We start from the raw sequence: 12065 nt of genomic DNA on the forward strand, positions 1-12065 counted from the left end.
TTACTTCTCCTAGTGTAACTTTTAGGGGTTTGGTGTACCAAGGAGCGGATTTTTTCCTTTGTGTCTTATTAGATTTAGTTCCTCCTGTTGTCAGTCTGTCACCAATAGATTTCATCCAGCTCTTATAGTGTTCATAATCAATGATCACATTTCCCACAGGTGGTGGTTTTTCTGTCTGTACCCAGTTTATTAGGTCTGGGTGCTCGATGATTTTTTTCCAGCAGGGGGTTGAACTTGTATTGTGGGAGCTAGAGTTAGTTTCTTTGTTGTTGTCTATTTTTATATTGAAACTAATGAGTTTGTGGTCTGACCATATTTGGGTCAGAGGAGGTTTTGCAGTTATTGTATTGATATTGGAGCAGATACAATCGAATATGTGCCCAGCGTTGTGAGTTGGTTCCTCAGTGAGAATTCTCAACCCCAGTATGTTTAGGATATCTTTGAAACATATTGTGTTGGGGTCATTGGGATTGTCCAGATGTATATTTGTATCTCCTAGTAGAGTAAAGTTAGCAGACCGTAGGATTAAGTTAGCAAGTACTTCCCCAAGGCTTTCCAAGAAGCGGGTTGCTTGTCCGGGGGGGGGGGGGGGGGGTCGGTATACTAGTAGGCCGGAAAAAGTAAAAGAGTCGTGGGCTTGCAGACTAAAGCTAAGGCATTCTGCTTCTTTTATTTCTGATATTTCCGTGGTGGAACATTTAAGGGAGTCTCGATGAATTATTGCTAGTCCTCCTCCCCGCTTACGCACATGGAGGCGTGGAATGGGCGTGCGATCTTCGGATCGGTCCCAGATTTGGTCATCGAGTCAGACGCCAGCAGGACGGGCTGGGGAGCCCGCTGCGGGGAATTCTCCACCGGCGGCGTCTGGTCCTCCGACGAGCAACAGTTACATATCAACTGTTTGGAGCTCCTAGCGGGGTCCTTTGCGGTGCGTTGCTGGACCAAGGATTCGGCGACAGCCTGCGTCCTACTGAAGATGGACAACGTCTCGGCGGTCTGATACGTGAACCATCTGGGAGGTCCACGCTCTCGAGCGTTGGCAAATTTGGCAAAGACTTTCTGGGATTATTGTCTCTCCCGTCACATTTCGGTGACAGCGGAATACTTGCCGGGTCACGTCAATCAAGTGGCGGACTGGCATTCCAGGCATCTGCGGGACTCCAGCCAATGGATGTTGGATCCCCGAGTGTTTCAATGGATCACCGATCTGCGGGGTCCGTTTACGGTGGATCTGTTTGCGTCCCGCCTGGATCACCAGCTCCCACGGTTTTACAGTTGGAGGCTGGATCCTCTGGCGGAAGCCACGTACGCCTTCCTGCAGGATTGGAGTCGGGAACGGCCTTTTGCTTTTCCCCTGTTCTCGATGGTGGTCCGAACGGGTGCCCAGGTGCGCCGTCAGGGGGCGGACTTGGTGTTGATCACTCCACTTTGGAGATCTCAAGTCTGGTTTCCAGTTCTTCTGGAACTTTCTTGGGATTTTCCAATTCTACTCCCCCAGTTTCCTCACCTCCTGCTGAATCCGAGTCAGGAGCCGCATCCTCTCATCACTTGGGGTTCGCTCCACCTCATGGCGTGGAGGCTTTCCGGAGCCGTTGGTCGCTCCCTGGCCTTTCGGGATCAGCTGAGGGCCTCCTGTCAAAAGCCTGGGCTGATAGCACGACAAAGCGATACAAATCCGCTTGGCTTAGGTGGATGCGCTGGTGTCTTCGAAGGGACTTGGATCCCCTGGTCGCAGGCCTTGTTCCAATTTTGAATTTCTTAGCTGAACTGGCATCTAAGGGTCTGGCATATAGAACGATCAATGCTATGCGTTCTGCGATTTCTGCGGGACACCAGCCTGTAGAGAATTCCCCGGTGAGGGAACACCCTTTTGTTTGTCGGCTCCTGCGAGGTTTCCGCCTCTCGTTACCTCCGGAGCCCAGGTATTCAGTTCTTTGGGATGTCAACGTGGTTTTGAACTTGTTTCTATCCTGGACGGCTAATCGTTACTTGTCTTTGAAGGAACTTTCGGCTAAATTGGCCATGCTTCTATGCCTGATCTCTTGAAGGCGTGTCAGACGTACGCGCCTTGGACGTTTCCGCGCGTGTCTTTTCCCCCAATGGGGTTACTTTCACGGTGGGGCATCGCACGAAGTCCGCGACTCGATCCATCTCGTACCCGGCTTTTGTGGACACCCCTAAATTGTGTGTTGTACCTTGCTTGAAAGCCTATGAAGATGTCACTTTGGATATTCGCCCGGCGGGGGGCGAAAGACAATTACTAATTGCCTTGCGTAAACCACACAAAGCAGTCTCCTCCCCCACTATTGCAAGGTGGGTGCGTTGAGTCATGCAAGAAGCAGGCATTGATACGAAGCATTTTGGAGCTCACTCGGCCAGGGGGGCCATGGCCTCTAAGGCTTTTTCAGTGGGAGCTCGGTTGGAGGATCTCATGCGAGCAGCAGATTGGTCCTCGGATTCTACGTTTAAAAGGTTTTATTTTAAACCAGTAGTGGACCTGGCCCAGTTGGTGGTGAGTAAGCTCTGAACTAGCATAATCCGAAGCCTCCGGTCCTGACATAGAATCGAAATTTGCCTAGCTTACGTAACGGTAAGTTTCAATTCTATTAAGGAAACGGAGGCGAGGATTATCCCACCCAGTAGTTCTCCATGGTCAGTACCCACCCGTATGACTAAGTAAAGCGTTTACAAAGTGTTCTAGTTTGTAACTATGTTATGCCAGTTTCATGATGTTCCTCTGTTGCATGCAGTCGGTTGATTGTAGCACCTCGTTTTTCTGCTAGGAAACGATGGCGCCAAACCGGATCAGTGAGATGAAGGCGTAAACTGCGCGAAGAAAGAGGAGGAAGTTCAAGGTAGGACTGGCTTTCTACCTAGTAGCGGACATAGCGGAAGGACTACATTTTGAGTGCCTAGGCTAACCTCATGGGACTTTTAGTTCTTGGGACTTAAAAATCTTATGATTGTATGCTCCTTGTTACTTTGAGCATTGTGTTTAACGTTTTTCCTGAGCTGCTGTGTTTTTTATTAAGGAATAAAGCGAAGGAAGATATAGCATAATCCTCGCCTCCGTGTCCTTAATAGAATTGAAACTTACCGTTACGTAAGCTAGGCAAATTTCGATTCCCCGACAGTTCCTCTCTCAAGCCCCTTAATCATTCTTCCTGCGCTACTTTATATAGTTTACGCAATTCCCTAACCTGTCTGTGATCTCATGGAGACATTCTGAGAGCACTGCGTAGATCTCTCAAACTCTTTGCACAAGTTGTATCAAACCAACGAATTGGCAGGTCCTCTCTGGAAGTTTGTCTTATGTAGACTGCTTTTAACTCCTCCCAGAATGTCCGAAAACGCTATTAATAAACGTTCCAAGTGAAGATCAAGATCTAAGCACATCAATATTTCCTGCAGCTTTTTAGGATGTTTTACAAAGGGTATCAATCCCTTTTCCTAAGGAATGCATCACAGTGGCCATTTCCCCGTTAAAATTATCATAATTTTCAACTGGAAAAAAACAAATGGTTAAAGTGATGTAATGGTTAGCTTTGGTTACAAAACCTCAAGGGAAGTTTAAAAACCTATGAAAGTCACGTAAAAAAATATCAGTCAAAGTGGTTATGAAGTAAACAAAAATTCACACGTCAAATGCTACTGCTAATAAATAAGTGTGAAAAAAGTAACTGACATTCTTCATCAATTTTAATACATGTTCTAAAACTTGGATTTGCAACTGTATCAGACAAAGTAGATATATTCAAACCAAGCATCATAGTATTTGAGGTCTTCAAAATATGTATGATTAACATATCGTACATAGATATGTAATGTTCTGATAAAATACTTACTCAGCTTTTTTTGCAGATAATACTGAACATCTCCTGCTCGGAGTCTCTCTGCAAAAAGGAAAAGAAAAAATGATCCTAGAATAATTGTGTTCCAACCAATTTGTTTTTAATAATGAACATTATTATTTTAACATCTCTAGAAAAAGATGGTGAAAAGGGATTTTTTTAAAAACTGTATTTAATTAATTTCAATAAAATTGAAGCGAACAAGGAAACAGACATATTCTACCGACAGTTACACATCAAAGATGGTTACGAAAATAATGATAATTATTCAACCATCGAGGTCGGGAACCACTTGTCAGCCCAGACAGCGATCACTGCAATTTGAATGGAACCAAGGCTAGGAGCGGATCGTCATAAGAAATACAATAATTACACACTTCGTCATCATCATAGAATTAGCGAGTGTGACATCAGTCTTCTGCTTCAGAACTGCTCTTGGAGCCCAAATCATGGTCATCCTGGAATGCTCCCAGCAATAATGCCAACAGCCGCCCCCACATCGCTATGTGACACTAACATGGTGTTCTTCTGCCACTCCTCATTCCAGTAGGTCCAGCAAACAATGATCCAGGAGTGGGACTCAAGTGTCCAGCCATCCAATGGCCACGCGGCGTTTTGCCAATAAAAGGGCCAACTGGGCAAGTCTGTAAGGAATTTTTCATCCCTTTGGTCGAACTACCACACCCAACGAGCAGACCAGTGCTGCCAAAGGGATCCTAATCCCGGTGGATGTCTCTATTTGTCCTCAATAATCCTGGACCTTTGTGTATTCCCAAGCTGAGTGCAGCAAAGTGGCACCTATCACCCCACAACACGCACACTTATCTCCTCTAGTGGGATCTATTTTATTCAAGTTACAGGGTGTGACATAGGTACAATGCAAAAAATGACTGGAGAAGCTTAAATCTATTACAGGACACGGTGCAAACCAAGCCTGAGGCACTCACTTTATCCGAATCTGAGATGGGCATTCCCAAATCTCTCTCTCAGGCCTCAAGTCCTGGAAATTGTCAGTGCTGCATGTCACCCCTAAGGCTTTGTAAAAGAGTAACTAAGTGGCGTCCCTCCCCCACCCATTGAGGCTGTCAAGCACACCCAAGGCTGTGGTGTTGCAGGGAAATCCATTCAGAATTCCCTCACTACACACTCCAGCTTAGCATAGTGTAAGTAGTAGGTTGGTCCAATTTCAAAAGAGTCCTGAGCTTCCTAGAAAGTAATATAGTTTTCTTCGGGGTTTATATCGCCCGCCACCTGACACTCTTCCGCTTTCAATTGTTCCATAGAAATGTCTAGGTCTATGTTCCTAAAAGGAGCAAGATCCCACAACCGTAAATCCCTGCTGATGGGAGCCCTTTGGAGAACCCTCCGACCTGCCCACTCCCTAAAGTTCTGCTGTGGTTTTAATAAGACCCGAACCAGAGGCATATTGAAGGGCCCAGCAGAAAACACATCAGATGCATGGCTAAACGTAAAGAAGCAACAGCAGGGGGTCAGTAAGAAGTCAAACCTAGGAGTCGACAATAGGAGTAAGAGTAAAAGACTCTGAAGATCTGCTTCAGGTCACAAACGACGGCTATCTAGAGTACAGACCATCAAAACTAAAACAACTTGGTCAACCGGCAAGCGTAGAGAAGCAAATTTACAATCTGCAGGTAAAAACATTTATATCAGCTGCAGTGGCTTTGATCTAAAAGTATCAGTCTTGCAATCTGGGGATCAAGACGGACAGACAGCTAAGCACTGTTAAAGATAATCACCATCCAAGATACAAAGAATTGGCCCCCCGAAAATTCGGGTGCAAGTGTAGAAATAAATCTATTAGAAGCCGCGACGCTCCAATAAAAAAGCTACGGTTATCATAACAGAGAACAAGGCAGATTTCCTGAGGAAGGCAACGGGCCAAAAACGCGTTGAAGGAATTAATTCTGCATTTATATTAAATCTCAAATAGTGATGATGTTGTTTTAAAAAAAACAGTTTTAATGTGAAACCATCCTAAATGTTTTGTATGTAAAAAATGTTTTTTGTAACAAAATAAGTAAGAGTATATATAAGAAAAAATGGAAAAAAAAGGATAAAAAAGAAACAAAACAACAAAGACTAAATATCAAATATATACATAAAATAAATAACCTTGATCAGAATTCCATGGGTGGAGAATGATTTATTATAATACGCTTGTCTAAGTTACTCATGAATTATTAGTACACATAACCCGGTGTGCACGCTCTTTTTTCTAAAAAAAAAAAGTGGTTTTAATTAGATACAGGACCAGATGCTCCATCCTGCCCCCTCGCGTCAACAACTGTGGCAATGTGTTGCCTCCTATCTCTGCCCCCAACAGTCTTTTCTTCCAATCATCAGACTCTGCGAGCCATAAAGTGACACGCTGTAGGTATGCAGCATAATAGTAGAACTGTATATCCGGGACAGCCAATCCACCATGCTCCAGGTCCCTCTACGGCGTGGTCAGCGCCACCCTGGTAAGCTTACCTGCCCACAGAATAGTCACTAATAGGCTATTCAGCTTGCGGAAGAACCGGTCTCCCTGCGATAAATGGCAATTTTGAACAAGGTACAAGCAGTAAGGAAGGAAAAACATTTCTGTCTCGGCTGCCATTCCCATTAAAGAGAACGAGCCCATTTCAGAGTTTAACGGAGTTCAAGACCAGTCAAACCCTATCCACGTTATTGCATTGATGCTGGACCCAAATTCCTAGATACTTAAACACCTACAGCTCCCATCAGATACCCACATCCTGCAGTTGGCCCGACTGTTTCCCAATCAGTTAACCCAAGGGGAACAGGAGCGATTTGCAGCATTGATCTGAAAGCCCGAAACCGCAGCAAAGTAATGCAGTAGCCGTAGCAGAAGCGGGACAAACTCTCTGGGAGATTGTACATACATCCGTGTACAACGAGAAAATGTGAGTGGTGTCTCCCACCCTGATGCCCAAAGGTTACAGCTCCATATGTAACAGCAGTGTGAGGGGTTCCATTGCCAGCGCAAAAAGAAGGGGTGAAAGGGGGCACCCCAGACCGGTACCACTACCAACCGGCCAAGTCTTGGAAATCACACCCACTGTTATATATAGATGGGTCAGAGTACAGGAGTTGTACCCAGGCACAGAAATTAGGGTCGGACCCCATGCCCCGCCATTAAATAACACCATTCCACCGTATCAAATTTTTTTTGAGATCGAGGGAAACCAAAGCCATCTCCCTCTCTCTGTCCAAGGTATCATGCAGCACAAGGGCCAACCTACATAAAGCCGCATTTGATCTTCATGGACCAACTCCCAGACCAACCCCCACAGCCTGTTTGCTAATATTTTGCACAGTATATTAAGAACTATATTGAGAACTATATTGAGCATGGTGAGGGGCCTGGATGCAGAATGGTCAGCTGAGTCTTCCCAGGTTTCAGCGAACACATTATCCCCTCTTGCATGGGCCGCAGAGAAGACTTTTCTCCTTTACCTCCATAAAGACCTCCAACAGTTTCTCCTGGAGGACAGAAGAGTAGGAGTGATAAAACTCCACAGGGAAACCGTCTCCGTTCAGGGCCTTGGATCAGTTTAGCTTCTTCACACCATAATGAAAATCAACAAACCAAACAGTGGGAGCAAAAAACCAACCCATATCCCAGATATGCAGTGTATGAACAGTATACCACACCGCTTATCCAATTGAGCTCTTGCTAACCGGAACCACAGCCTAACCCTACCCTCTCCAACCACTGCCTACAACTAATTATGAGAGGATACCCAACAAGACAACCCCACATGTAAAAATACTATGGCTTTGTAAACTAACCAGATCATAACATACCCCGGCAATTGATCACTGTGCAATCCAACAGATCCAGTTATGCAAACCCCTACTATTAACACTCAACATGCGATGGAATAAAAACCAAGGTAAGCCCTCCTTGCAAAGGGAAAAAAGGTAGTTCGACATCATTGCAGCAGTTTGTACATTAATTGCCATATGTGGCATAATCGTTCTACATCGAAGCCTCCGCCTGCATTGGAGAGGTCCCTCCCCTGACAACGGTTGGGGGACTGGCAGGGCCAGAACCATGACCCTATCGTACGGAGCCTCCACCCTGGTAGGACCACTCCTCTAAAGGGGCTGTCGGCCTTCAAACTCGGGCCCCCAACAGTTCTCCAGTTGAAATCCTTCATATGGTCTAATCTCTGGGTTCCAGTCCTCTAGCATTCAGTATGTACCTTGGGCACCCTATCTCCAGACCTCCAGTTATCCCAAATCCACCATCATTCGTAATATAGGCTGTAGAGCAGCCCAGACTTCATGGATAATAGCTACACTTCTGAATAAAGACAGAGGAGGTAATCTAGAACAAAAATTAACCAGAATGAAAGACATATGGATAGAAGACAATGTGCCTTAATGGCCTACACGAATACTTAACCTCACGGTACCTCAACAGAGGCTTAAGATTTAGGGACAAATATGATTTCTATTCACATAGACGTAGTCATACCATCTTTTATGTAGGCATAGGAGGACTCCTTTAGCTGTTGGATATAATGGTAAGCATTGCAAGATGTTGCTAAGTCCTCATGATGTCTTATGTGCTACGGTCTTTGTCAAAGAAGATAATGAATTAATAAATACAAATCAGATGGTGTTTACATGATATGCCAATTGTGATATGCTAATTCTATAAGCTAACTAAATGCATGGAATAGTAACCTAATAAAACTCATGTGACCATAACCTGTTTCTAGCATTCCACACAGCAAGGCAATTAAATTGTGAATTGTTTACTATGGGATATTAGAATGATTTATAGATTTTATTTCACAATTGGCCAGTCAAGGTTTAACAATTCGCAGCCAGCACCTTGCATTAGTTGTGGATACAAATATAGAAACATTACATGTGCACAACATAATTTATGAACAGGTTCTGTAGTGATACCCGTATCCAAGGTCTGTCCAAAGTGACGTCGATATCAATGTACAACCTGTTATAATACATCATGGGCTCATCAATTAATTAATACCCACATAGCAACTTGTTTAAGAGGCCCAAGATATAGGGACTTTCAAATCATATGCTGCAGTTCTCTGTATAACAATAGAGTACATTAGATGTATCCAGGAGTCAGAAACACATTCTACTCACAGACAACCGTTTACATGACAAGAAGAAAGATTGTGGACCAAGTGTGGTTGAATTAAACACGTAATACCATATAGACAGATAAACGTGCAACACATACCCAAGGCGAGAATTTTCCCATCAGTTGTCTATCTGTTCCACCACTATTACATCATTTGGGTTCTCCTTACCCAGGAGTTAGTGTGCACACAGTCACACAAGTTGTGAGAAGGACTGTGCGAGTAAGAAGACTCCACAATTGTTATTTTGCTAAGTGGTGTCAATGTAGTGTTACAACTGAAAAAGCAGTGCAAGTGAAGTTAGTGAAGTGAATAAAATTAGGTGAGACTGAGTAGAAGAATAGATTTTAATGTTTTCTCTCAGCTCCCTAAACTTAAAAGCAATAGTGAGAAGTGAAAGAAGCAGATTTAACATAATATCTGCTCAGCGAGTGGTCGACATGTTTCTGCATATGAGGACGAGATCCTCTGCATTCATCAGGACCTAGATGTTGCTACTGCTGTGAAATATTGTGCAAAAGTAATGAAAAGAGATCATATCACCTATTTGTCAGGTGCAGATTCTCCACCACAATCTAAAAATAGTCATGTTAACAAGAAAAGAAAATGAGAAGAAACAAACATATTTGTGAAAAATACACTCTACAGTAGTGATATTTCTGTGTTCATGTCATTATTGTTTAATAAGCATGATATCACTCACCCAATTTCTGTGGGGATCTCCCCTCACCTAGCTGCAGCTCAGGTAAATGAGGAGCACCGCTCTGTTTTGAAAAGACTCACAATTGTAAAATCATTCCACTGTCTGTCCCATTAGGAGGTCAAATCCACATTGAAATAACAAATATAGTGTAAATATACACGTCTATCCAACCTCATTGGTAATGACCCCACTATGTTTCTTGTTGTAGTCCAATTATTTTATGCCCAATATCGTTGTTATATGAGGTCTCTATGTCTATATGCTTTGATATTCGTAAACATATTATGCTGTCTGAGCTCAAAAAACGTCTGAATTATACGTTCAAGGCCTCCTAACTCTCAAGAGATGCAAACTAATGGCACAAGCGTCTTGAAAGAAGTCGTTCGCGACCTGTCTCGGCAATTGTATCGAGCATACAGGTCTTATGTCCTATACATCGAACAAGTGGCCTGTTGCCGCAGTTTGAGAAGGCAAAATTACCCAGCTTGGCTCGATATCAACCCAAGTGATATACCCCAAACACCACGAAGAAAAAAGGACATGAATATCGCCGTGTGTACATCGCATGTCTCACACACAGAGGCGTATCCCCACAATGGCCGACTAACCCCCGCTCACCTCTCCGTCGGTGTCTCCAGGCGTTCCTCTGTGCTAGACTGGGGAGGCACTGATCGGATGGGGCGCGGTCTATTTCAATATTCGTTGCTTCTTCCTGTATGTGGAATCGCACACGGAATGCTGGGATTTGTGGTCTCAGATTGTTTATTTACACACTGTATATATATATATGCGATACATATACAAGATATTGGTGACATCAGGGATGTTTGTAATGTATTACCAAAGTCAAAAAGCCGGCGATAGTCGCTGACAAGCACAGACATATTACGAATCAAACTATTTGTTATTCGACGCAAAAAGGTTTTTTATGAATGGTGGTATTTATAACCAGTCAATTCCATGATTCTCTAAGGTCAAATTAGGCAATATTATTTGACACTAGGAGTTTAAAAAGATTATATCAATCATAGTGTATCCTCGTGATCGCACACGGAATTCTGGGATAATACGAATGGTTGACGCTGAAAATACAGATATATTCTGAATCAAACTGTTTATTGCTATCGGTCACAAGATGTTTGTCTGAAAGAGTGTTAGCTGTGCATAGTCGTGGTAATAATAAAGCAAGTCAATATCCAATTCTCTAAGAATAAAATGGCCATAATATTGGGCACTGGAATATAAAACGGATTGTAAAAATCATAACGGTAAAGCCGTTTGCAATCCAAGTAGGCCATTTACCCGGGACAAAGTTATAGTGAGCCCAATCTTAATGGCCCATCATTGGTGTCTCACATTTCTCATTCGTACTATAGATGGAGTGAGGTAACATTACTAGTAGGAGTGTTTGTTTAAACAACGTGTATATATGCATGTGTAAGGTGTTAATAACATCGGGGGTACTAGTGAAAACCATGAATGACATGTATATACAAACGTGAGTGGTGCATGCATTATCGGCAAAGGCCAAGAGACAATGCATAGATTCCCAATGATGTCAATGTTTAAATACAGTGCTGGAGTGTTCAAGTGTGTGATTGATAATAATTCTTGCAAGATTTAATAGTTTTAACCGACTAGGTCACAGTAACACCGACTTCATCATAATGATCTCATAGTGACATCCAGGGGATCGGCTCGTTGAGGCCATCTTTGTCATTATTGAGCTTGTAGACCCATTTTTGTTCTATTTTGAACAAAAATTTGCCTACATCCGGGCAGTGATCTGGTATGGTTGGCTGCTCCAGTACCGTACATGTAAAATCATTTGGGCCATGTCCAACTTCCAAGAAGTGGGCTGTTAGGCGTGTCGCCTGTTTACGACAGCGGACGGTGCTTTTGTGTTCACAAATGCGAGTTCTTATCTTCCTTGTCGTCATGCTCACATATCTCTTTGGGCATGGACAAGTAATGAGATAGATGGTGTTCTCACTATTGCAATTGGTGAATTTTCGCTGTTGCCATGGTCGCGTTGTTCCTACGTTCCTATTCCGTGTGCGATCACGAGGATACACTATGATTGATATAATCTTTTTAAACTCCTAGTGTCAAATAATATTGCCTAATTTGACCTTAGAGAATCATGGAATTGACTGGTTATAAATACCACCATTCATAAAAAACCTTTTTGCGTCGAATAACAAATAGTTTGATTCGTAATATGTCTGTGCTTGTCAGCGACTATCGCCGGCTTTTTGACTCTGGTAATACATTACAAACATCCCTGATGTCACCAATATCTTGTATATATGGGACACTTTGCTTGCTGCTAAAGCGCATTGATGGACTTGCGCTCACCTG

At 43.4% G+C, this 12065-nt stretch overlaps 1 protein-coding gene across 1 annotated transcript in view; it reads right to left on the bottom strand.

Annotated features, from left to right (window-relative positions):
• ORC1 (origin recognition complex subunit 1) overlaps positions 1-12065 on the bottom strand; it is a 159698-nt gene that overhangs the window by 58158 nt on the left and 89475 nt on the right. The window contains exon 7 of the mRNA XM_086952441.1: positions 3846-3893. Within this exon, the coding sequence (XP_086808567.1) occupies positions 3846-3893 (48 nt within the window). The remainder of the gene's footprint in view (positions 1-3845; positions 3894-12065) is intronic.

Source organism: Lissotriton vulgaris, chromosome 1_1, assembly GCF_964263255.1.
Source record: "Lissotriton vulgaris chromosome 1_1, aLisVul1.2, whole genome shotgun sequence".
NCBI lineage: Eukaryota > Metazoa > Chordata > Amphibia > Caudata > Salamandridae > Lissotriton > Lissotriton vulgaris.